Source organism: Microcaecilia unicolor, chromosome 7 (genome assembly GCF_901765095.1).
Source record: "Microcaecilia unicolor chromosome 7, aMicUni1.1, whole genome shotgun sequence".
NCBI lineage: Eukaryota > Metazoa > Chordata > Amphibia > Gymnophiona > Siphonopidae > Microcaecilia > Microcaecilia unicolor.
Window position 1 is genome coordinate 95,860,399 of NC_044037.1, and position 27,998 is coordinate 95,888,396.

General features: G+C 39.1%; 1 protein-coding gene across 1 annotated transcript; it reads right to left on the bottom strand.

Annotated features, from left to right (window-relative positions):
* Window positions 1-4,029: 4,029 nt before the first annotated feature.
* Window positions 4,030-27,998, bottom strand: LOC115475048 (olfactory receptor 1009-like). Its single transcript, XM_030210786.1, has 2 exons — window positions 27,869-27,998; window positions 4,030-5,000 (listed from the first exon to the last, which is right to left on the bottom strand). Exons 1-2 carry the CDS (start codon window positions 27,996-27,998, stop codon window positions 4,030-4,032), a joined length of 1,101 nt encoding a protein of 366 aa, XP_030066646.1.

A 27,998-nucleotide genomic window follows, 5' to 3' on the forward strand; every position in this document is an offset into this window, starting at 1 on the left:
TGTAGTGCACTGGTCCCCCTCACATGCCAAGACACCAACCAGGCACCATGGGGGCACTGCAGTGGACTTCACAAATTGATCCCAGGTGCATAGCTCCCTTACCTTATGTGCTGAGCCCCCCAAATCCCGCCAAAACCCACTACCCACAACTGTACAACACTACCATAGCCCTTAAAGGGTAACGGGGGGGCACCTAGATGTGGGTACAGTGGGTTTCGGGTAGATTTTGGAGGGCTCCCATTTACCACCACAAACAGGTAGGGGGGTGGGCCTGGGTCCGCCTGCCTGAAGTACACTGCAGAACCCACTAAAAACTGCTCCAGGGTCCTACATAGTGCTGTGATGGAGCTGGGTATGACATTTGAGGCTGGCATAGAGGCTGGCAAAATAATGTGTTTTAATTTCTTTTTTTGGGTGGGAGGGGATTGGTGACCACTGGGGGAGTAAGGGGAGGTGATCCCCGATTCCCTCTGATGGTCATCTGGTCAGTTCGGGCACCTTTTCGAGGCTTGGTCGTGAACAAAAAGGGACCAAGTAAAGTCGGCCAAATGCTTGTCAGGGCTGGCCTTCTTTTTTCCATTATCAGTCGAGGACAGCCATCTCTTACCCACGCCCCCGTCCCGCCTTCGGTACACTGCCGACACGCCCCCTTGAACTTTGGCCGACCCTGCAACAGAAAGCAGTTGAAGCCGGCCAAAATCGGCTTTCGATTATACCGATTTGGCCGACTTTAGGAGAAGGTCGGCCATCTCCCGATTTGTGTCAGAAGATAGTCGCCCTTCTCCTTCAAAAATAAGCAGGATAGTGTCTATGTTTTTGGAAAAGGTTTATTTGCTTCCTATTATCTTTCAAGAATTTAAATGTGCCATATGTCTCTTGTCCCTCCTCTCCTCCAGGGTATACATATTCAAGTCTTCTAGAGGTTTTTTATACAAAAGCTCGCTAGCATTCTAGCATGCGCTAAATGCTACGCTAGAGATGCCCATAGGAATATATGGTTGTCTCAAGTGTTTACCGCACCAAAAACATTAGTATGCCTTTGTAAAAAGACTCCCAAGTTTCTTCTCTAGCACAGACCCCATATCATTTTGGTCACTTTCCTCTCAATGACTTCAATTTTTTTTTCTTTGATAAAATATAGCTTTCAAAACTGAACACAGTACAACAAATGTTTCTCTCCAATGATTTGTTCAGAGGCATCATCACCTCCTTTTTTTCTGCTGGTTATGTCCTTCTCTAATCCAGCCAAGCATCCTTCTGGTTTTAGCCACCACCTTGTCAATGCCACCTTTAGATCCTCATAAACTATCACTCTGAGGACTCTTTCCTGGTCTGTGCACATCATCCTCTTACCTCCTATCACATACAGCAACTTAAGATTTCTGTACCCCAAATGCATCTCCCTACATTAAAGCTTAACTGCCAAGCATTAGCTCAAACTTCTAATTTTTGTAGATTACATCTCATGCATCCCACCCTCTCCAGAGTGCCCACTCTGAAGCCAATTTTCATGTCATCCACAAAAAGGTATGCTTTTTCCTCTAACCCTTTGGCAATATCACCCACAAATATATTGAAGAGAACTGGCCCCAGGAAAGATCCCTGAGACATTCCCTTTTTTTCTTTTGAGTGAATTCCATTTACTACCACCCACTGTCATGTATCATTCAACCATATACATATCTATAAATAAATGGCCACAACATTTTATAAAACACCTTTTCTGTAAGTACAACTCATTTTATCTGTGGGAAAAAAAAACAATAAAACTACTCCAATGAGGGTATTAACCCCCAGTTTTGTTAATGGTGCCTTAAGTTATACACACTAATTTGGCCACATGGCTAAACTGCACACAACCTAATTGATAAACAAGCCAATCAGCCCCAATAATTGGCAATTAACAACCAATTACCAGCACTAATTGGCTCACAACTTTCTAGGCATATTCTATAAAGTGCTGTGCCTCAATTCTAATGTGCGCAGCTGAAAAGGGGGTGTGACTATGGGTGGGGAATTTGCGGGCCCTGGGCATTTCTAAGAACTATGTGCACTGTTATAGAATACACCCGATCTGCTTCAAAGTTAGGCGTAGTTATTTAGGTCTGGTTTTAGTTGGCCTAAATAGATGCTTCTAGAATTTAACCACAAGAACAGCCGCTAACTGTATTCTATAAACTATGCCTAAATTTAGGCAAATCTTATATAATTGTGCTAAGAACATGGTTTTTCAACACCATTTTTTTTAGTTATTATATATAGAATTTGGTCCTATGTTTACATTTAAGATTATTGTGGCTTAATATGCTGCCTTTTAAATTAAAATCAAAGTGGTTTACAAGATAAAAGCATCCCACAAGATCCAAATATAATTTGCCATGCTATACATTTTTCTTCTATTGAATAAGGAAGCTGACACTGACTCTAACATCTGCTGTTATAAGAGTTGCACCTATTTTTGCTTGATGTTACTTGTCTTCCAGAGACCAAATCATTTTTATGAATTCAGCCTCTACTGCAAGAAAGATATTCATGGGAACTGTAGAAATATTTTGCTATGTTTCTTGGATATTTGCTCTTCAGTATAGATAAGTACATAAGTATTGCCAAACTGGGACAGACCAAAGATCCATCATGCCCAGCATCCTGTTTCCAGCAGTGGCCAATCCAGGTCATCAAATACCTGGCAAGATCCTGAAAATGTTCAATACATTTTATGCTGCTTATCCCAGAAATAAGCAGTGAATTTTCCCCAAGTCAATTTAATAATGGTCTATGGACTTTTCCTTTAGGAAGCTGTCCAGACCTTTTTTAAACCCCACTAAGCTAACTCTGAATATTGTAGAAGAGATGCCATAGACAAAAGCCCTATTATATATATAGCAGAAGCAGAGTATGCCCTGGTGCTCAGGATTTTGTTCTTTCTACCAGTGTACTGTATTTGTACAGATACTATTAATTTTACTTCTTTGGATATCATATGATTGACACAAACCAAGGGATAATTTTCTATAGGTTTCTACATCTAGAGAGTATTTTTCTAAAGCACATTAAGGGTCCTGTTTACTAAGGTGCATTAATGTTTTTTGTGCACCCACACTTAGCTTGAGCACTAACCATGTAGGCGTCTATAGGGATATTGTAGGCACATACATAGTTAATGCACATACATGATTAATGTGAGTTTAAAATGTTAACATGCCTATAACGCTGCTTAGTAAACTGGGCCCTAAGTTTTTTTACTTAATATTTATTTATTTGTTGCATTTGTATCCCACATTTTCCCACCTATTTGCAGGCTCAATGTGGCTTACAATATTACATCATATCAAGCGTCATTCAAAAGTAGATACACAATTAATTACATACAGAACAATTGTAACAAAATTGATATAATCAATTCAGTAAACAAGAAAACAGTCAGAATATCAAGTGATTAGTGATGTGTTAGAAATCCTATTATTGATTATTATGGTAAGTCTTGTTGAAAAGATAAGTCTTTAATAATAATACACTTTAACAGCAAACTTTAAGGTGCATTAAATGTAGTCACTGTACCCAGCTCTACTTGCTGTTCTATAAATGGCATCTATTTATAGAATAGCGCTTTAAACTGCTCTTGTTTGCGTTGATTTTTAGGCACCATTTATAGAAATCAGTCCTTAGGGAGGAAGTTATCAATGTGGGCTACCGTTAAGATGTGCTATTTTACCGCTATCTCGTGCTATTTTAACACAGGTTTTTTATACAATGAGACCTAGTTACTACTAACTGTGGTTAACAGTGAAGTAACCTGTCTTAATAGCAGCCCAGGTTGATAACTTCCCCCCTTTGTACACAATCAGAGGTCATTGTAGGAGCTTGTTTTTTAAAAGACACTGAAGCATATTTTACAAAGGCAACAGAGGTGCCTATCACAGGTGGCTTTTTTGAACATCTTATATAGGCACCATGTTAAGAAAGTTTCCTCCAACACTGTTTACTTACTGTTAAGATATTTTGCCATCATACACAGTGTGCAGCATTATATTAATTCCGGAAAAAAAAGTTGTTTTGCGCTTTTCTGCTTGCTTTACATAAACTTTCTTTCAGTTCCTTATTTCTCAGGCTGTAAATCAAGGGGTTAAGCACTGGAATTGCAGTTATATATACTACAGTAAACAGTTTGTTAAGGTCCCTGGAGTAAGCAGGCTTGGGTCTGAAGTACACACCAAAACTGGTCCCATAAAATAATAGAACAACTGTGAGGTGAGAGGAACAGGTAGAAAAGGTCTTTTGTCTTCCCTTAGCAGAGTGGATTTTTAGAATAGCAGAAATAATGTACACATATGATATAATTGTTAATATGAACGGGGTTAAACCTACAAGTGGACCTTCGATATAATTTATAGTTTCAATAACATAGATCTCAGAACATGATAGGCTTATCAACGCTGTCATGTCACAAAAGAAATGGTTAATTTCAACAGAACTACAGAAAGATGATTGAGATATTACAGTAACATGTGGAACTGGATTTAGAAATGCAATGGTCCATGAAACAATTACTAGAATGCTGCAGACTTTCCTATTCATGATGATGGTATAACGCAAGGGATTGCAGATTGCAACATAACGATCATAGGCCATGGCGGTAAGAAGGTAGAACTCAACAGCTATGCAGGCCAGGAACACGTACATTTGTATCATACAATGTATGAAAGAGATGGTCTTATTCTGTGCTATGAGCACTGCTAACAATTTAGGCACTGTGACAGTCACATAACAGATTTCTAGGAAGGACAAGTTGATGAGGAAGAAGAACATGGGGCTATGCAGATGGGAATCAGAGCACACTGTGAATATAATAAGAAGGTTCCCAGTCAAGCACATCAGATAAATAATCAAAAACAGAAGAAAAAGGAGGGGCTGCATCTCAGGAAGCTCAAAGAATCCCAGAATGATGAATTCTGTCACTTCAGAGTGATTTGTCTTTTCCATTTTCTGATTCTGATTAGCTACTGGAATAAGAAGAGGCAAAATAAAAAGGAAATTATAACAAATGTATCTAATGTGCACATTATTTCTTTATGATAAGTAATACAATCATATTCTATAGCTCAGAGTTCTCCTGTATAAGAATTGCAGCTAGAGTATAGCCCCTCCAAACCAATAGATCCACCAAAAATGAAGTAGATATTAAAAAGTCTTTATTGAATAATGTAAAATCCAACATGGCCATGTTTCGCAAATGTATTTGGGGCCCTTTTACAATCAGTGATAGAAAACAGCCTTAGCATGTTGTAACATAGGACATTTCTGTGTGCTAAGACCATGTCTATGTGGCCTTAAAATAGCTGCTTTTCAATTAAGATTTTTCAGGCTATGCTTTAATGTTAGCACTAGCGTGTAGCAACTGAAAATAACACAGGAGCACTTGCCGCTTCCTATTAAGGAGGTGCTAAGGGCTCCCGCGTTAAACCAACATAAACCAGTTAGCATGTAGTAAAGTCAGTGTGCTTACTGGTTTATTCTTCCGTGCCCATTGTTTGCCGATGACAAAATAAATAGTGCCCGATTACCACAGGTTATTGGCAAACCTAACGCACAACACTTTAGCTCATCCTAAATTAGGCATTTTTCCCATATTAAGCTCACATTAGCACTTAACATGGTTTAGTAAAAGGTCCCCTTTCTCAGGGGTACAAACGAAAACAACAACAGATATACAATATATAATTAATTAAAAACAAATATAATAAAAACATTAGTATCACAGACATATGCAGAAATGAAATATATGTGTAAACAATCTAACATTTAATAGGCATAACAGATGATATCCAATATATTAAGTTGTCATTGGCAATCTGTTACTTCATTGTCAGATTGTGCACCAATATTTGAGAAATTAATATATTTGCATTCAAATATACTCATTGAATGACATGCACAATAACCGGAACTTTTTCAGTTCAGTTGGAACCTTTTCAAACTGTTATGCTATAAATGTATCTATTTGGAGGTTTGTCTTTGCAACTTATTTTGCATTGATAAAACTATAAGAAAGTTGAAAACTTGGATCATAGAACATAAGATTTATATTAGGAGAGACTGACATAAAAAATAATAATGCAACATGCAATGGCATTGGGATACAAAATTGAAAAGTTGATTTTTGTTTTGTTTTTGTTTTTTACTTAGTTCTGTGTAATCCCCCATTCTAATGGAGGTTACTAAAGGGCCCTTTAACTAAGCCTCAGGAGGCTCTACGTGCGTGCAGCGTGCTCCCAAATGAGACTACTGCCAGGCCAGTGCACCCTCCTGGCAATAATTTCAGATTTTGCATGCGCCCATATATTTATTTATTTCCTCCTACGTACACCGGTTCCAGCAGTAATTGGCACTTGGCGCCGCATGTTAGCATATGAACCTTTACTGCTTGATCAATGGGAGGCGTTAAGGGCTCAGGCTGATTTTGGACGTGTGCTGGTTTCATTTTTACCCCATGCCCTTTTTCTGTCCCATTAAAAAAAGCCCTTTTTTGTACATGCAGTAAAAACTGGCCTGGCGCGCGCCTATACATGCGCTACTTTTTACTGTGGCTTAGTAAAAGGGCCCTAACGTTGTATAATTAGAACTCTCCAGAGTCGCTGGGAGAGAGGGTTAGAAGTGTGAGAGGAGTGGGGATCCAGCCCAAGGAGGTGGGACTTGGCAAACTTGCAGAGGAAAAGTGTTGCTGAGGAATAATTGATGGATGGGAAGGAATTAGAATTAATAAAAGGGATTACAGTGAGGAGCATAGGATCTTTGGTTGCCTGTACCCCTGCCAGAACCCTTGGAGGAGAGGGGAGTCTTGGAGTGGCAGAATAAGCCAGGGCTAAATTAAAGAATAGTTGCTGCCCCTGACAGTAGTAAATGAGGAGTGAGGAGCTCCAGGTGGGTAAGGGGAACTCAGCCCAAGAGCAGGAACTAGAGCAGGGGAAACCTATTCAAGGCCAGGGTGCAGCTCAAGAACTGCATCACTAGAAGAAGGACAGCTAAAAAGGGTCTGTGCCTGAAGGAGATCTGTATTGTGATCAGGAATATCGGAAGCAATCTTAGATTATTATTAGCCCAAAGGAATGGGTAAAGGACAGGAGGACCTGTTTATATGTAAATATCTTGGGTTTTTCTAAAAGAAACAAGCAGGAAAATGATTGAGGTTGCAATACATGATCCCGAATGGACAAGAGAACTGATAAGACCAAATATTGACTGTACAGATAGAGTTATAAAATGGTTTACCTACCAGTTACAGAAAGTTCAGTAAAGTTGAATTTTTGCATAAAGACAAAGTCCTTGGAGTACTGTGTGGTTCTTTGGAGCAGGAGTGAGGATGCTTCCTCTCCAGACTGATAGAGTACCCTTTGAGAAGCCCAACTGCATTCCCATTGCTTTCCATATCACTATTCTGACCCTAGACCCACACTCAAGTTTGAATGATGATACCGGTTACTGTGTGATTTGGAGAAACTGAGTGGAGAAAAACTGATTTGTTTGTGACCCAGGTCAGTGCAACAAAAATGAAAGATATTTCTCAAAGTCCACTGCAAAATAAAACTTCCAAATGGTGAAATCATTCATCACCCATGGTTAGCATACTCTTTGTCAGCAGACAAGATATTTTGTTTTTATTGTTGAATTTTTGGAAATGATATGAAAAGTGCCTTGACTAGTACTAGATTGAACCAGTGGTCTCATGTTTAAACAAGATTGGCAAAGCATGAAAAATCAAAAGGGTCATATTCTATAAAGGTTATGCTCCTAAATTTATGCTCCTAAAATGTATGCTCCTAAATTATGAGCCTAATCTACGCGATTTGAAAGCACAAAACCCCTCCGCGAAAAACTACTTTGGCTCCCAATCAAAGAACGCAAATGCGCCTTTAAAATGTGCACCATGGTCCACAAAATTCTTTATGGTGAAGCGCCTGGGTACATGACAGAATTAATCGACCTACCAACCAGAAATGCCTCCGATTCTACATGATCATATCTAAACCTACACTACCCAAGCTGTAAAGGTCTAAAATAGAAATCTACCTATGCATCCAGCTTTTCCTACATTTTATTTATTTATTTTATTTATTATCTCATTTGTACCCCACAGTTTCCCAACAGTGTCAGGCTACATAAGCACTCAATTGTGGAATGCACTACCAAAAGCCTTAAAAGCGACCTACGACCACCTAAACTTCCGGAAAATACTAAAAACCACCCTTTTCAAAAAAGCATACCCTCCTGATCCAACTTAAAGGTCTGACCTTGGCTACACAAGAAGACTAAAGCATGCATGAACACAACACTACTCTCCCACTTTACAACTATTACTGTGACTTTGCCATTTAAACTTCATCTTATCACAGCATCACATTGTATTTGTTCACACCGGAAACGGCAAACACCTTTCCGGCACTATGTAAGCCACATTGAGCCTGCAAATAGGTGGGAAAATGTGGGATACAAATGTAACAAATAAATAAATTACGCTTGTAATTTACAGCATAAATTTAGGAGTGTAAATTAGGAAGCATAAATTTTAGAAGCATAAATTTAGGAGCAAAACCTTTATAAAATAAGCTCTTAGTATCTATACTAACTTGCTCTGAACTTCAGAGACAACTCACTACTGATGAAACCATTGACAAGGTACAACAGAAACTGATGAATAAAGAGAAAAGATGATGACATCAAGTTATAGAAAGACTAGTAGCTCTAGTTCAGTTTTTATCATATAATTTGGCATTTTGTGGATCTGTTGAACAGTTAGGAAGCCCATATAGAATTGTTGGGAAAATTTAACCCAGTAACTCAAGAGCATCATAGAGGAATTTCCGGTATTGAAATACATGATCACTATGTTGACAAACATTTCCAAAATGAGTTCGTCCATATAAGGGGAAATGCAGTTCTAAATAACATCCTTTATAGAATAAAAGTGGCAAAGTATTTTGCTTTAGTTCTTGATTACACGACACAAGCCGTGTTTCGCCCAGAAGGTCTGCATCAGGGGCTAAAGTAATAAAACACACAAAGTAACAAATATTGGAAATAAAATAAAAATAGTAATAATAATAAAAAATATCGAAAATACATAAACAACAATAATAATACACAATGGCTGAAAAACCATGACCAAGACATCATACCCATGTTATAATATGCTAAAAAATATATACGTATGTAGTTAACAGTAATATAAAATTTTTATCAATAATGTGTATGATAATTAACTGAAAAAATCATACCCACATCATAATGCATAAAAAATAAATAAAAAATAAACACATAGATATATTTAAAACCACACATATATAGATATATAAAAAGACAGGTAACAGAGTAACAATATATTAAAAATATATGCATGTGTGTATGTATATATATATATAAGGATCATGCTCACATCTAATTAATATTGATGCAAAAGAGTTGATATTGATGCAAAACAAAGAACAATAAAAACTGTAATAGACCCTTAATATATTATGTATTGACAAAAAATGTAATACAGCCTAAACATCGATCTCAAAATTAAAAATGCAGATAGGACACATATCTATGGTATAAACCATGTAATGTAATGCATGTACAGCAGTGGATGCTATCAAACAAAAACAGAAAATAGTGAATGACTAAAACAATGAAAATATAATTAAAAATTAAAAGTAAAAAAATGAAAAATGAAAAATCAGAACAGAATTTGTAAACCGACAGGGGAGTTAGTCCACACTTAATGTACTTCTTGCTACCTAGAACACATCTACAAATGTGCAAATCTATCTTTTAATTTTATAAAAGCAGACATTCAAAACCATGTATTAGATTAAAAATTATTTGACCCATGAGCTACTGTGTGCCGTTATTATAGTAACGGATATTTGGGTTCTTTCATATTAAGAAACGTCTTCTGGCAACCTGTTCTTATAATCTGCGAATAAAAACCAATAATAAAGTTAAAGATTGGCGTTTCTGACTGCTCGTCATTAGAAGAACAATATCAAAACTTACTGTTGTCCACCGCTGTGCATAAAACCCTTTGCCTACAATGCTGGAAAAAAACTGATGGGCATAACGCCAAGGACTTATATACGTCAGCCTAAGTTCAGAGTTCTGTGAAAAGCACGCCAAAAACTAGAAGTGCAAATTATATAATGTAAATATAATAAAAAATCAAAAATGGACACAAACTATCTAGTAGATAAAATGCCAAATATGGAGTGGAGGAGTGGCCTAGTGGTTAGGGTGGTGGACTTTGGTCCTGAGGAACTGAGCTCGATTCCCACGTCAGGCACAGGCAGCTCCTTGTGATTCTGGGCAAGTCACTTAACCCTCTACTGCCCCATGTAAGCCACATTGAGCCTGCCATGAGTGGGAAAGCACGGGATACAAATGTAACAAAAAAAATATGTGATTGATATTTCCAAAGTAGCCGTTCCACACGATGAATACATCCTATCGATATGGATAATCAATATTAATCTGTGGATCGGTAGAATATGTATATACTATTCTCATCATCGTAGCTTCTCATTATGTATGTAAATCAGAAGTGCATGTTCAGAAAAAGCTAACGGCACTTCGGGTAAAGACAGGCAAAGGTATGTTAATCTATGAAAAATATATGGCGCCTCTATTGTCAAACAATTGAAACAAAAAATACAAAATAAAAAAATAAAAAATAAAGTCCTCAATATGTATCGTGGCAACCAAAATGTTGTCTGTGTCAAGGATGAAATAAAAGGAGAGGGGGTGGGTACGTTCCTTATTCTAACCTCCAAAACAATGTGTATCCAAATGTGTGCATACGGAACAATATACAGAAATAAATGTGCAAGCGATAAAGAATGAACAAGAGACCTAATCAAATCAGTATTTGGTTATGCTCCAAATACCATGAAAGAGAATGAACGTTATTAAAAATATAAAAAATAAGAAATAAAGATAAAAGAATAAGCCACATACAAGTGTACATACAAAGTAATAAACAGCAATAAATGTGCAACCGATAAAAAATGAATGAACAAGAGACCTAATCCAATCACTATGTGGTTGTGCTCCAAATACTACAAAAAAAATAAACAATATTATTAAAAATATGAAAAATAAAAAATAAGAATTAAAATTAAAAACATAATAAAATAAAATGCAAACAAAAATCAAAATAGGCTATAAATATGACAAATGTCTAAAAAAAAAAAGGAATGTCCAGTAAAAACCTGCAACTGAAACCTTAAAAAATAAAAAATGAAAAATAAAACAAAACATAAATAAAAATAAAAGATAAAAAAGGAGAAATAAAAATGTAGTGTCCTATCCCGGCTGAGTTCTGTCAGAGAAATACTGATAAGTCTGTTTCCATATTTAAACCTTTGGGATGTAAAGTCTCTAATTCAAAAATAAATTGTTCTTCTTTCCGCAGAAGGAAAGTCTCAATCGGACCACCTTTCCAATTTTGTTTGTATACAAATAATATGCAAAAATGGAGATCTTCAAATTTGTGTCCCAGGGCTGCTGAATGTTCAACTAGTGGTTTATCTAGTGCATTCCTTTTCAGAGCACTCTTATGTTTAATTATTCTAGTGTTAAACTTCCTCTTAGTTTTCCCTATATAAACTAAACCACACAGACACAAAACTGCATAGATCACATTCTTAGTCTTGCAATTCGAAAATTGTTTTAAATATACTTTTTTGTTTGAAGATGGAATATGAAAGACCTTGGTCTTCATATTACCTATACAAACAGAACAGGATCCACAGGGAAAGTGTCCTATAGGTAAATTCCTTAATGATGTGGAGGGGCATAATCGAACGGGGTGCCCAAGTTTTCCTGAGGACGTCCTTCTCACAGAAACATCCAGGCATGGATGTCCTTCTCACAAACATCCACATTTTGGACGTCTTATGGAGGCATATCAAAGGACGTCCTCAACTGCCGTTGCAGGGACGGAGGCATAGAAATATCCAGTGTACTTGAATGTAACTCACCTTGAGCTATTACTGAAAAAGGTGTGAGCAAAATCTAAATAAATAAATAGCGAAGGACATCCTCAACTGCCGTCACAGGAACGGAGGCATACCGAAGGAAGTCCTTCACCCATACTCTTAAAAAAAAGACAAAAGTTTTTAAAGTTGTTTTTTTCAGGGTGGGAGGTGGTTAGTGATCACTGGGGGAGTCAGGGGAGGTCATCCCCAATTCCATCCGGTGGTCATCTGGTCATTTAGGGCACATTTATGTGACTTGGTTGTAAAAAAAAAGGACCAAGTAAAGTCAGCCAAGTGTTTGTCAGGGATGCCCTTCTTTTTCTGATATCGCTTGAGGACGCCCCTCTGTTAGGCACACCCCAGTCCCGCCTTCGCTATGCCTCCAACATGCTCCTAGGAACTTTTGTCGTACCCGCAACGGGAAGCAGTTGCGGACGCCCACAATTGGCTTTCGATTATGCCAATTTGAGCGACCCTGAGAGAAGGACGTCCATCTCCCGATTTGTGTTGGAAGATGGGCATCCTTCCCTTTCGAAAATAAGCTAGATAGCTACCTACGTGCACATTGTACGCCAATTTTGAGCTACCACTCGGCTACTGCATAGCCCGGGTGGTAAATTCTTTTTTTACGTGTGTCCACTACACACGCTGGAAAATATATTTTATTTTCCCCTACGTGGCACTAACCGGGCAGTAATCGGCATTGTACGCGCACAGACAATTACTGCTTTGTTAACGCGTGACACCTTACCACTAAGTCAGTGGGTGGCAGTAAGATCTCAGGCCCAAAATGGGCACGAGCCAATTTTTATTTTGCTCCACATCCATTTTCAGCAAAAAAAAGGCCTTTTTTGCAGGTGTGCTGAAAAATGGACCTGCACACGTCCAATGCACGCATCTACAACAGCACAGGCCATTTTTTGGTGCACCTTAGTAAAAGGACCCTTAGGTCTCACTGTAAAATGGGAGCTATAATAATACAGCAGGAATTAGCAGTAAAATAAATTGTCTTAATGGTGGCCCATGTTGATAGTTATGCCCCTTAATTTTCTATTCCTGTATGTTAAGTTTTGACATATTTGGTATTGGCGCCTTTGATCTAACAGTGTCTGACGTCAGTTTTTTCATAAAGCAGCCATTTTGATTAGTAAGTAAACTGCTAGGAAAGCGTAGCATTTGAGCTGCCCTCTCGTCCAAGTAAGTGTGTGGTTTTCTTATGATCCTCTTTGTTTTTGTTTTTGATTTGTTTTTAGCGTGATTTCTAATGTTTAATATTTCTTCCGTAGATAGTGCGTTAGAGGCCCTGAAGCAGCCTTGCGAAACGCTGGCCATCGTCGGCCCCGCACTGGTGGAGAGGGAAGAATTCAGTATTTTCACGCTATCCCTTGTCATCAAGCACCCACCGCAAAGATAAGTGTGGTGTTTATATAAATTATAGATGATCATAAGTTGAGTACAATAAATAAAATTAAGTAAAACTACAGTAGCGGTTTTTTATGCCTGTGATGAAAGTGAGGTCTTTTGACCCGTCATAGCTTCTTTAGGTCAATTCAAGACCCAGAAGCTTTTTGAGGCTTTTTCCGCCACTGTGTTGTATTATTTGACTATAAGTAGTCATTTTTTTGACAGCAGATCTTATTGTTTTGTTTTGTCTAATAGTAAGTCGATCTGCAATCGGGCATATTTATATAAACACTGGTACTTACACATTTAAGATTCAAATACAAACAAAAAAAACCACTACTTACATGTGTAAGTTCTGGCAATTACCCGTTCAGGAACCCAATATGTTGCCATTGTTTTTTAATGTGTTACTTTGTGGAATTAAATACTGAGTTAAACAATGCTCACATCAAGTTAATATAGTAATTAATTTTTAATTTTTTGATTCATTAATCTTAAATTGAAATCCAATTTTCTAAAACAACACTTAATTGAGCCTGCAAATAGGTGGGAAAATGTGGGATACAAATGCAATAAATAATAATAATAATAATAATAATAATAATAATAATAATAATAATAATAATTTATTTATGGAAGAAAAGGTCCTCAGACACCTTTAGTGGAACTTTATATAATGGTTCTCAAAGGGTCCACACATTCCTCAAAATTCTATATATGGTGCTTAAAATTGCACATGAAAATTTGGGTGTTCACCCAATTTTCACATGCAGTTATTTGAACAACCCAATTAGGTGTTAATAATCAATAATTGTCACTAACCAGCTCATTTTCAAAAGTGATCGCCAGCCATCTTCCGACACAAATCGGGAGATGGCCGGCGATCTCCTGAACCTTGGGTATTATTGAAAGCCGATTTTGGCCGGGTTCAACTGCTTTCTGTCGCGGAGCTGGTGAAACATCAAGGGGGCGTGTCGGTAGGGTAGTGAAGGCAGGACGGGGCGGGACGGGGGCGTGCTCACGAGATGGCCAGCTTCGCCCAATAATTGAAAAAAAAAAGCCAGGCTTGATGAGCATTTCGCCGGCTTTACTTGGTCCCTTTTTTATCACGACCAAGCTTCAAAAAGGAGCACCAACTGACCAAATGACCACTGGAGGGAATCGGGGATGACCTCCCCTTACTCCCCCAGTGGTCACGAACCCCCTCCCACCCCAAAAAAAAACAAAAAAAAACTTTTTTGCCAGCCTCAAATGTCATACCCAGCTCCCTGATAGCAGTATGCAAGTCCTGAAGCAGTTTTTAGTGGGTGTCGTGCACTTCAGACAGGTGGAACCAGGCCCATCCCCCCCTACCTGTTATACTTGTGGTGGTAAATGTTGAACCCTCCAAACCCTCCCAAAACCCACTGCACCCACATGTAGGTGCCCCCTTCACCCCTTAGGGCTATGGTAATGGTGTAGAGTTGTGGGGAGTGGGTTTTGGGGGGATTTGGGGGGCTAACCAACCAAAGGAAGGGAGTTATGCACCCGGGAGCTATTTTTATTTTATTTTTAGAAGTGCCCCCTAGGGTGCCCGGTTGGTGTCCTGGCATGTGAGGGGGGCTAGTGCACTACAAATGCTGGCTCCTCCAACGACCAAATGCCTTGCATTTCGCCGAGTTTGAGATCGCCGGCATTTTTTTCCATTATGGCCGAAAAACGATGCCGGCCATCTCAAACCCGGCGAACTCTGACATTTGGCCAGGCCCAAGCGTATTAGCGAAGCAAAAGATGGACGGCCATCTTTTTTGAAAATATGGTTGACTCCGCCCACTTGCGGTGCCAGCAGCGGAGATGGCCGCCCATAGAGATGGCCGGCACCGTTCGATTATGCCCCTCTAATTGGTATTAATTGTCACTAACTGGCATTAATTGAAATTTATACACACATTTTTAGTCACAGAGATCCGTTCATAAATTTTAAGTGGCTCAAAAAAGAGAGTGCGGCCATGGGAGAGTTATGGGCAGATCAGAGGCATTCCTACAATTTATGAGGCCCTTTTAGAAAGTGTCAGTAAGCTGAACGCTGGCTTATGCACTCTAACCCGTAACTACTGCTGGCCCAACATGGCAACCAGTGTACTGGAAATATTTTTTATTTTATAGTGTGGCGCTAATCCGGCGGTAATTGGGCATCGCCGCACACTGTTACCACAGGGTTACCGTGGGAGCCCTTACCATGATCTCAATTGGTGGTGGTAAGTGCTTTCCCCCGCAAGGCCACACTGTAAGAGGAATCTTACTGCATGGACATTTTTGGGGGGGGGCTTTTCAGTCGCTGCGGTAAAAAGGGCCCTGGCACTTGGAAAAAATGGCTCCTGCCACTACCGCAGGACCCTTTTATCCACAGCTTAGTAAAAGTACCCCTCGGTCCTTTAAGTTAATCATTGGTCCAGAAAATCCTCCATTTTTAAATAACTAGATAACAATTGAGGCATTCAAAAAGTCAAGCACAGGAAGAATCTCATGAAAAAAGTGTAATATCATGTTAAAAATCAAAGAACTTTAAATGCCAAAGAAGTTGTACTTATCTGCACCGTAATGTTTATTGACATTTTGAGTGCTGAAAAAGTGAAAGCATGTTTGGCAGCATTTGGTTGAGCAAGTACTATAGAGTGAAAGAGTACAATGGTTCTGCTTTGGAGAAGCAGTAATGAATTTTGTGCAAATTCCTTGAAGAAGATTTCAAATGAAATGATCTTGGCCACATTAGAATTAGTCGGCATGATGAGTGGTGGCTAAAATAAGGGAATATCCTTGAGAAAGCAATAAGTGAAAAATGTGCCATGTCAGATTTTAATTTCCCCTAAGTCGACATTACAGAAAAAGCACCAACATTTCAGATGAGTAAAATTTTCTATTTAATTGGATAACAAAGCTTTTTTTGAATAATACATATAATTTAATGGGAAGGAAGGTGGCGCTTGATCAGTGATGATTATAGTATATAATTCACTGAGATTAAAGTATATTATCGCAGCGTGACACTTCTGAGGTCATTTCATCAATCTTCTTGAAACATTCATAGATCACTGGATATTGTTCATTGCATTAATTGATGGTCCAGAATATGAAGAAATATAATTTGTATTTCCATATTCATTATAATTTACAAAAGGCTGCACATTCAGTAAACTGTATCTGAATTCCAATTCACTTTGAGCTCACATTTTAGCAGGTGAGTAATTATTATGGGTGTGTGGTGTAAAAATGTTCATTTTCTTTAGTTTCCTGCATTATTTATCAGATTTTTAAATTTTATTTGCAATAGTGAGCACTATTCTGAAATGTGCTCATTAGTGCAAAATAATATGCCATTTTGCTCAAATAGTGCATGATGACAGAGGAAAATCCATGAAGTTGGGGGTTTTCTCCTGTCATTTCAGGTTACAAATGGCATGAAATCATATGGGAAATGTTGTTTCAAATTCGCAACCATAATGACTACATAGTACTATACTAACAAAGTAAATGATGGAACAAAAAGTCCAGTTTGGTTCACCTAGTTCACCCAGGTTGGTAGCAAGAGTTGTACTTAGTGAGGGTTAGCCCCTCTATGTCTACGATTAAGGTTGTATCTACTGATCTGTGCAGGTTACCTCCTACCCCTTAATTGCATAACTAGCTAGTTAGCACCAATAATTGGTTTTTTAGCAAGCAATTATTGGCTCTATTTAGATTCAAATAACATGTATGCATTAGTGTATAGAATGCTTTTACTTTTGAGACAAATGTAAGCTTATGTGCATAAACAACAGCAAAACACCTAAACTATTCTTTAAGGGCATGTGTAAATGGTATAGCTTGTAAATGAGCAAAGCATGGGAAGGGCATGGACAAATCAGTCATTTTCGCACAAAGATACACACACCTTGTCAGGTTTGGATACATGTGGAGGGGCATAATCAAACGGAAACGCCTATCTCCATGGGCGTTTATCTCTGAGAACGGGTCCGTGAAGGGGCGGGCCAAACCAAATTTTCGAAAAAATGGACGTTTTTGAGCTGGGCGTTTGTTTTTTTTAGTGATAAAGGAAACTAAAAATGCCCAGCTCAAAAACGTCCTAATCCGAACCATTTGGTCTTGGGAGGGGCCACAATTCATAGTACACTGGCCCCCCTGATATGCCAGGACACCAACTGGGCACCCTAGGTCAGTGCGGTGGACTTCAGAAAAAGCTCCCACATGCATAGCTCCCTTACCACGGGTGCTGAGCTCCCAACCCCCCTCCCCCAAAACCCACTACCCACAAATGTACAACACTACCATAGCTCTTAGGGGTGAAGGGGGCACCTACATGTGGGTACAGTGGGTTTTGGAGACCTCCCATTTACCAGCACAAGTGTTACAGGTAGGGGGGGATGGGCCTGGGTCCGCCTGGCTGAAGTGCACTGCGGTACCCACTAAAAGTGCTCCAGGGACCTGCATACATGCAGGCCTCTAGGACTGGTTGCTGCTATATAACATTGACACACCAGCTGACACCTGAAGACTAATCTCTCCGAAAACGTCCTTTATTGGAATAACTGCCTTTACTCACAGTTAACTGCAGATCAGAGGTTGTGTCCCACTGGCAACGAGTCTCTCTGGTACTGAGATGAGCAGTAGGTCAGAGCTGGCAGAATGCTGTACAATGCCCTCTTTCAGCCACATTCAAGGGAAGAACTAAGTTGTCTAACGTGGCTAACACAGGAAAGGGAACTAAAACTGGCTTACAAAAATGGCCACTACCGCATGGACTACAACAGGAAACACAACAGGGCACACTCTGACCCAGTAGGCAGGGGGAAAAGCACCATGGGAGAAGAGCCTACCAACTACCAACATCGTGAGACTGTAACACAAGCTAATGAAATCACGTAGCCCAATACCCTACACCCACTACAATGCAATGCTGATGTGACCCTGTACTGCACCCGAGAGCCACATCTGACCCAGGGAAAGGCTGTAACAGGATCGAACACATTCTGCTGTCATGGAGGTGGGTACGGCATTTGAGGCTGGCATAGAGGCTAGAAAAAAGTTTTTAAAGTGGGGGTTTTTTGGTGGGAGGGGGTTAGTGACCACTGGGGGAGTCCAGGGAGGCCATCCCCGATTCCCTCCAGTGGTCATCTGGGCAGTTGGAGCACTTTTTTGGGACTTGTTTGTGAAAAAAAAGGGTTCAAAAAAAGTGACCCCAAATCGCGGTAAAAACACCTTTTTTTCTGATTATCAGCTAAAGACGCCCATCTTTCCTCGGCTGATAACAATGCCCCAGTTCCGCCTCCACCACGCCTCCAGCATGTCCCCGTCAACTTTATTCGTTTCCGCGACGGAGTGCAGTTGGAAACGCCCAAAATCGGCTTTCGATTATACCGATTTGGGCACCTTTGCGAGACAAACGTCTATCTCCCAATTTAGGTCGCACTATAGGCGTTTTTCTCTTTCGAAAATAAGCTGGATAGTTACACCGGGTCTATGGTTAAGCACACCAATACTGTATCATGTGTATTTTTACACATGGGTAGCTTAGGTTGAGGAAGAAAATAGTTGAGTTCAGCATTTTCAAACCTAAGGGATTGTACATCAAGTCATGAAATTTCCTAACTGACAATTTATCCAGCTAACCCTCAAAGTTAACCAGATAAATTGAATTTAGATTTCAACATTTTTATGTCTTAAAACATTATCTTAAACTTTAAGTAGCTCCAACAAGCCCTAATGGATTTATTTATTTGAAAATATTTATTGTCTGCCTATTGATTGAGAGGCCAATATTCAAAGAGTAATAGTACTACTACTACTACTATTAAACATTTCTATAGCACTACTAGACTTACGCAGCGCTGTACAAATTAACATGAAAAGACAGTCCCTGCTCAACAGAGCTTACAATCTAAATTGGACAGACGAACAGACAGCTAGGGGTGGGGAAATTGCTTGATGTTTCCCTTAGCTGCAGCTTTTTGAAGATATTCAGCAACACAAGGTGGGTAGTGCCACTTAATATCATTACAGACTGCTCAGTACTAAATGGATACTGCTGTGGTGGCCCATTCAGAGCTGGGGTTAATTCATAGGAATTCAAGTAGCAACAATATTCAGTCTACCAACCGGATACATGTTCCAATACTTCGGACAGAAAAGGAGCTATCCTAACTTTATCCTGTTTGGTATCCGGATATTAGTCTCCCTATCAGTGCTATCCACTATCTAGTTATTGCTAAATCAGGAACAGCCACTATATTGATAGCAGCACTGAATATCTAGATTTAACTCAGCCATGGCAACTGGTGTTTTAAATTATTCAGCTGAGGTATTCAGCATTTATGACCTGAATCTTTCCAAACAGATAACAGAAAACATTGGACAATAGCAACTCCATGCATAAATATCAAAACAAATTAATTTCCTAGAATGGTAATAATAAGCATATTGTTTTTCTGTGAGAGTTTAGATAATCTGTTTCTAAATGCAGATCTATAGTTAAGGTATTCCAGAAAGCTGGTCTTCCAACTGAACAACCATGTTGTGGTCTTGTGTTTGCAGGACTTTCAATAATAGTACAGTCAGCAGCCTTTGTGGTGATGATCATAGAACATATCAGCTCCTGGATTCTATATCGCGTGTCTAGAGATCGGCGCTAAAATTGGCACAGATTCTATAACAATGTACGGAATTTAACAAACTAAACTAGCTAATGAGCATTGATAACAGCACTTAACAAGCAATAATGTGCACTAATTGGCACTGATTAGAATTTAGGCGCATAACCTTTTCTCAGGAAATCTAAACTACCCCAACTTGACATTTCGTCCTTTAGATTGTAAGCTCTTCTGAGCAGGGACTGTCCTTATTTGTTAATTTGTACAGCGCTGCGTAACCCTAGTAGCGCTCTAGAAATGTTAAGTAGTAGTAGTAATTTGCTAAACATATTCTGTAATGATATACACCAAACTTCTAATGCATGCAGGCAGAAAGGGGCATGGCTACGGGTGGGGAAAGGGCATTTTATGAGTGTTCCAAAATTTACTTGCCTAGTTATGGAATATAGCCCAGTGCACCTAAATCTAAGCACCAACATTTTCGCCATGTTTTCCATGGTTTAAATGGATACACATAGATATAGGCACTAAAATATCAACTCTGCGTATTCTATAATTGGCGCTTAACTTTAGGTGCTGATTATAGAATATACTTGGTCAGTGCAAATTTTTTAGGTGTCATATATAGAATCTCCCCCCAATTGCATAGACTTTATCACACAATATATATCACGTTGGGACTAATTTTATAACAGGGCACCTTTTAAAATGTCAAAAAAATGTGCCTAGTTCATGCCTATTTTTATAAAGCCAAAATGAAAGTCCAGCAATACCTCAATGGTGTCCAAATGTTTTTCTACAAGTTTGCACCTGCTCTGAGACAGATACAAATATGTGTATGTAAATGATTTGTGTCAGATGTAAATTTCTCCAAATGGGTTAGTTTTATCCGTTACATGACAGAAATGGACCTCCCACCTAAGCCAGTGCATGTGTATTATATGATTTGTCAAATTTACTACCATAAAATTTGCTTCATGCATGTATTATGTGCATGTACACGTGTACTTTAACTTGAGGATATCACAACTTTGCTCCTGTTCCTTCCAAACAGCTGCACCACAAATGCTTACCCTATACTGAGTAAAAGTAGATGCTGTGTTTCTTTATACATGGAAAATGCCTTATAAAAATTAAAAATTACCCCACTTAAAACTGCAAATTATTCATCTCTATGTATCTGCTCTTTGAAATGAGATGGAGATCAATGAAGCAGTTGCAAAACTCAACTTTCAGCATAGAGCATTAGGTCATATGATTCTATAGCTGTATGTTGGTTTGTATAAATTTCTAATCAAGATATAGACACAGAAAGATATACTTACCTTTTCTACTCAATTGTGTGGCAAGGAATCTTTTCTTCTTCATTGCAAAGATTTGGATCAGGCAGATGTATTTAAGAGATTTCTGAAACCTATGTGGTAAAATCCCAAAAGAATTTTCCAAGCTTCAGGTGTACAACATGAATAAAAATATAGCAACCTGAAAAGTGCATTATGTCAGCATTGTTCAAAGATGTGTTTTGCTGACAGAGTGCATAGTTAGTACTCTCAGGTCAATTTCTCCAAATGGGTTCCAAGCCTCCAACTTTATTTAAAATTTAGTACCCCACCCTATGGGAAGCCTTTAGGGCAGCTTACAGTCTAAACTATAAATTTTAAAACAGATAGAACACAGATACATCATTGCATGCTAACCGATTAGCACATGGTTACCGTGGGAGCCCTTACCACCTAGAAAATAGGTGTCGATAAGGGCTCCCATGCTAACGGTTGCATGCTAATTGGGAAATTAGCACGTGGCCGTTAATAGAAGAAATTGAAAATGCAGCACTTTTACAGCTGCACAAAAACTAGCCGCAGTATGTTGGAATCTGACGCATTAATCATAATGCAGGCCACTTTTTTGTGCAGCTTAATAAAAACACCCTTTAGTTTGTACAGGAGGCAATGGAGAGTTAAGTGAGTTGCCCAAGCTCTCAAGGTGCAACAGTAGAATTTGAACCTTGACTTTTCCGGTTCTCAGACTGCTTCTCTGACAATTAGATTCAGCTAATACAGATAATGTCTGTTCCAAACATGTCTGGTAACTCTACAGTAAATTAAAGACCAGTAACCACAGGATTTCTATTACAGTGCTGCTGAACCTCACTGTTCATTTGGCCAACTGAAAGATGCTGGACTGGGGGAGTTAGGGATGACTGGGTGCGAAATGCTAAAGTACCTGCATATATTTACAGAATACTGCAAATACTATTCTGTTTAATATTTGTATCATGGTGGTACATTATTTGGCTTGTTTAAGCACATAGGGGTCCCTTTACCAAGCTGCAGGGAAAAAGGGCCCTGTGCTAGTGGCAGGGGCTGTTTTTCCCGTGTGCCAGGGTCCTTTTTATCGCAGTAGTTGAAAAGCTCCCAGACACACATGGCCATGCGGTAAGAGAATTCTTACCATGTGGCCATGCAACAGGGAGCCCTTACTGCCACCCATTGAGGTGGAGATGAGGGCTCCTATGCTAAGCCAGTGGTAACCAGGCAGCATAAGGCGATTCCCAATTACCACTGGGTTACCACCATACAGGCCAATTCCTGGGGGGGGGGGGTTCCCCCTGGAAATAGTGCTCGCCCTTCCAAGACTACCGCAGGTGGCTGCATTGAGATGACGATAGTCCTGGAAGAATGAACAGTAAGCTCACGTTGGGCTTACCGCCGCTCTGTAAAAGGGCCCCATAATTCCCTGGACTGTATTCAGTGTGCATAATATCATCAGTAATAGAGACACTAGGGGAAAATAGCTGGTGCATGCACCAGACACATAGTGAAGAGGCCCTTATGTAAGCAAAAGTGCTCCCACCGTCCCTTTACTGGTAACATAGGTGTTGCTGCCACCCTAAGGATTTTAACTAGCCCTGTCCCAACCCCAGCCTAACCCCACCCCACCTTAGCCAGGGCCGGTCTTAGGCAGGGGCAACAGGGTCGGTCGCACAGGGCTCCATGCTCCTAGGGGCCCCCCATCTCTGGCACGTCTGTCCTCCTGTCTCGGAACACCTTCTTGCTTCGTACCTTAATGTGCATCCACATTTCAGTAGAAAGCATCAGGTAGTGGTGACGATTTTCATATCCTGTCAGCTGCTGAGCCCAGAACCTCCTCGCTGCTGCTTCCCACCCCCCTTTTAATGTCACCTTTTCTAGCATTACCCCCCATTATTCCCCATCTCCCCCCTTTTCCAGAATTAACCCCCTGTGTCCCCATCTTCTCTCTTTTCCAGCATTGTTCCCCATCTCTATTCCCCACCTTTTCTAGTAGTGTCCCTTTGTATCCCTATCTCTCCATTTTCCAGCACCGCCTCTGAATCCTGTATCTTTCCCTCTCCCTCTGCCCACTTTTTCCTGTCCCCAAAATCCTCCAAAGTACTTTTCCAGCTATTCCAGTTATTAAGTCAGTCAGCCTTCTTCCAGTGTTGGGGCCTCTCCTCAGGTGTCTCCTGCCTACTCGGAAAAGAGAAAATTACATCAGAGTAGGTGGGACGTGCCTTCAGAGAGGCCTTGATGCTGGAAGAATGCTGACTGACAATCACCATTGAGGGAGCAGTACTTCAGAGGATCCCAGGGATGGGAGAGAGGTTGAGATGCAGGATTTGGGGTGGGGGGGAGGAGAGAAGGAAGAGATTGATATCACACTGGAGGATAAATTTAACAATGGGCAATGGAGTGGCTGGCTGGGCCCCCTATATGTAGGGGTGCAGGGAAGCTGCCCCCTTTGCCCATTGGTAAAGGCGACTCTGTATGTCTGGTTCCTGGAGTAATACTTTATATTTTGAAAAGTATTTTTTTCCTTGTTTGCTGATCAACTTCTTTGAAGAGCTTTTTCTCCTGCTTTTTCTCCTGCTTTACATATTCTGTCAGTTCCTTTCCTGGATTTACAGGTGGATTCTCACTCATTCCTTCAGCATATCAGAATGCCTGCCCAAGCTTAAAGCTAGAACTAGATACTTGATGCTTGCTCTCATATTTCTGCACTTTTTGCATGTTTGGATCTGTTAATGTTGTTAAATAGCATGGAGGACTATGATTTTAGCTCCATATATATAATACATTTCTATCAGGCCCATTCCTCCTTTAGTTCTAGGAATGTAATCTTAGCATACACTGATTCTTAAGCTCCTGGGTATTTGTGTGTCTTCAACCAACCTCCAGCTCCTGGTATACTGGAACTTTTCCAAATGGAATGTCAGAGGGTGTTAGGTATCTTAAGCTCTTTGACATGCAAGACAGGGTTCTCCAACAGATTCATTTTCAGGGTCAGTCTGTCCGACAGTCAGCTTGACCCACAGAATCTCAGAGTAATCCCATCCCAAAATGTTAGGGTATGGAAACCAAAGAAGCATTTCCACTATGAGGTTTGCTTGCCCCAATGCTATCTTTATTGAGACCTAGATGGTAGGATAGTGCCACTGATCCCTATGGACAGGGGTTAAAGTCATTATCCATTTAACATTATCAATAAATTTATATTCCACCATATATCTTTCGGTTCAATGCGGATTACACATTAGAGAAGAGTGGACATTTCCAGGAATGACAAATTATAAGCTAACAGAAACAAAATATCTCTTAACTACATATCTTATTCAGCATGACTTAATACAAATTTCTTAAATAAGTAAGTTTTGATCTGTTTACAAAACAGTTTATAGAAAAGTTTGGACATCAAGTGATCTTTAATAACCTTGTCCAAAACAAACCACCTGATATGAAAAAAGTGTCTATTAATCTAATTTGTTTTAAATTTTTTAGAGAGGGAAAGGTAAACAATTCTGATGTTATAGTGGCTCTAGTTTTGTTTATAAAAACTAGATGGTACAATAAGTAAAGTGGAGATAGACCATATATAATTTTGTATACAAGACAAGAGAATTTAAACAAGACCCTGGCTTGCACAGGGATCCAATGAAGCTTTAGACTATTAAAATTTTTAAAAGAGAAGCTACATTCTGTATAGTAAGAGGTTTCTTCAGTATCTGTTTGGAAGCTCCCAAATAGATGATATTACAATAATTATCAAGCAGACTCAGAATTAAAGCTTGTACGATAAGTTGGAAATGAGCGTGATCAAAGTATTTCCAAATTTGATGCAAATTACGCAACTAAAAAAAGATTGTTGTAAAAGAGAGTTAATTTGTGTCTCTAAAGATAATTAATTAATTAACAATGTCCCCAAAATCTTAATGGATGGAGAAAACTGATACTGAGTCTTGTTCATCCGTATCTGAATCATAGTTACTTGATGCTACGGGATTAGCACTGAAGAAAAAGATCTGGGTGGTGTTGTAGGTAATACTGAAATCTTCTGCTTAGTGTGCAGTGGTGGCCAAAAAAGGCAAATAGGATGGTAGGAGTTATTAGGAGAGGAATGGTGAATAAGACTGAAAACACTATAATGCCTTTGTATTGCTCCATGGTACATCCTGCACCCACACCTTGAGTATTGCGTTCAGATCTGGTCGCTGTATCTTGATATGGCAGAATTAGAAGTAGTTCAAAGAAGAGCGGCCAATATGATAAAGGGGATGGAACTCCTCTCGTATGAGGAAAAGCTAAAGAGGTTAGGGCTCTTCAGCTTGGAAAAGAGACGTATGAGGGGAGATATGATTGAGGTCTACAAAATCCTGAGTGGTGTAGAAGTAAATTGATTTTTTTTCTCATTCCAAAAGTACAAAGACTAGGGGACACTCGAGGAAGTTACATGGAAATACTTTTAAAACAAATAGGAGGAAATATTTGTTCACTCAATGAATAGTTAAGCTCTGGATCTCTTTTACTGGAGGATGTGGTAACAGCGGTTAGCGTATCTGGGTTTAAAAAAGGTTTGGACAAATTCCTGGAGGAAAAGTCCATAGTCTGCTACTGGGGCAGTCATGGGAAGCAACTGCTTGCCCTGGGATTTGTAGTATGGAATGTTGCCACGATTTGCGTTTCTGCCAGGTGCTTGGCCACTGTTTGGAAAACAGGATACTGGGCTAGATGGACCATTGGTCTGACCCAGTATGGCTACTCTTATGTTCTTATGTTCTTACGCAGCAAATTAACATAAATTTTGTTTTATCTGAATTTAATTTAAGCTTATGCTTAAACGTCCAGTTTTCTATTTCATTTAAGATATTTTGCAATAACTCAGTGTGAGGCAACTGAAAAAAGTGATGGGACCATAATCGTGATATCATCAGCATAGCTGAAAAGATAAACTCCCAACTTTTCTAAAATATATACCAAAGAATGTAAATAAACATTGAAAAGAACCAGAGATAACGGTGATCCCTATGGAACCCTGTATTAATTATACCAATTCTCTAAGCAATTACCATCAAATCTTACTGTATAAGAGTGATCTTTTAAAAATACTGTCTAGATTAGAATATGCAGGAGAATATCATGATCCACTAGATCAAATGCACTAGATAGGTGGAACTGTAGCACCAGTGCCTTCCCGCCCTCAGCCAGAGTTTTATATACATTATCTAAGAGTGAAGCAATAACAGTCCCAGTGCTAAAATTCGAACTAAAGCCCAATTGAGAGGCAGGCAAAATGTTATATAAATCCAGATATTCAGAAAGTTGAACAGCCACTATTTCCTCCATAAGCTTACACAACAGAGGAATTGAGGCAATAGGCCTGTAGTTCGTTACCAGTCGACTGGGTTCCTTTATGTCCTTGATGATAGGAGTTATAATAATGTTTCCCATATAAGAAGGAAAAATCTTGTTCTCTAAAGACGTTTGCAACCAATTCATAACATAAGATGGACAGGAATCTAAACTACAGTGAGAAGTAGCATATTTCTTTAATAAAGTATTCATTAAAGGCCAAAAGATATTGGAGAAATCTTTCAAGATTTTATCTATAGGAATCATGTTTAGAAAATAGTTTAATGGATCCTATTCTGGATTTGTCTGGTTAAAAAGACTTCTAATCATGGCAATTTTAGATCTAAAATAAAGTCGCTAATTGAATAGCTGATGATTTATCAATAACTGGAGATATAAATCTATCGATTTACCATTTATTAATTTAGAATAATAATTCTTTCTTTTTAATTTTAAGGAGCTCTTATATTCCTTATTAGCAAATTTCCATTTCTCGTTATTAACCATGGATGGATATTTATGCCATTCTCTTTCCAATGATCTACGTTTTCACTTCAATGCCAACAATTTCAAGTCAAACCATCGCTCATGTAAACTTTTCTTGACTAATTCATGACTAGTCCTTAGCAAAATCTAATGATTCTGAGATAACTTCATTTTCATCAAAATGGGATCAAAATACTGTGCAATCTATAGTTCCCCCAGAAACAAAAGATGATTTATTCACTCTCTTTTTCTTATTTAGCTGTTTCCAATTAACAGAGAACTGTGGATAAAATGGTATGACCACGGAATTTCCATTAATTGGCCTTCTGAAAAATAGATGTTATTACCAGTATCATGACCTGATGAAGCAATTAGGACTAAATGATGATCATTTGTGTATGCAAAATTAGTTGTAAACACTTTATAATTTAAAGCATTAAGGTAAGAAAAAATTATTAGGTAGTATACCCACTTTCTCCAAATGTAGATTCACATCACCAATTAATAGTCAGTGTGAATTATTTTAACCAGCATCCTCTGAATAACTATTTTGACACTCCAAGAGTCCACTAGGGCTTGGGTGAACAGTCCATTCAAGTTCAACTGGGATGCAGGGTCTCAACAAAGTTACAGTTTTGATGAACTGTCAGAGTAGTATTCATAGTTTTATCTTTGATCCCTGGGCATTTCCTGGGGAAATTACCTCTTTCATCATGACTAAAGCAGAGTGGAGGTTTCTGGTCCCATGGTGGGTAGGCTGCTAGAAACTTTCCTTCTCTAGAGTTGACCATGGGTGATCCACCTTCTGCCTGCAGTTTCTGGGGTCTTGGCAT

Coding starts and splice junctions, on each gene's coding strand:
- LOC115475048 (XM_030210786.1), bottom strand. CDS start 27,998: ATGCCAAGACCCCAGAAACTGCAGGCAGAAGGTGGATCACCCATGGTC. Junction 5,001..27,868: donor CTTTAGTCATGATGAAAGAG/GTAATTTCCCCA, acceptor TTCTTATTCCAG/TAGCTAATCAGAATCAGAAA.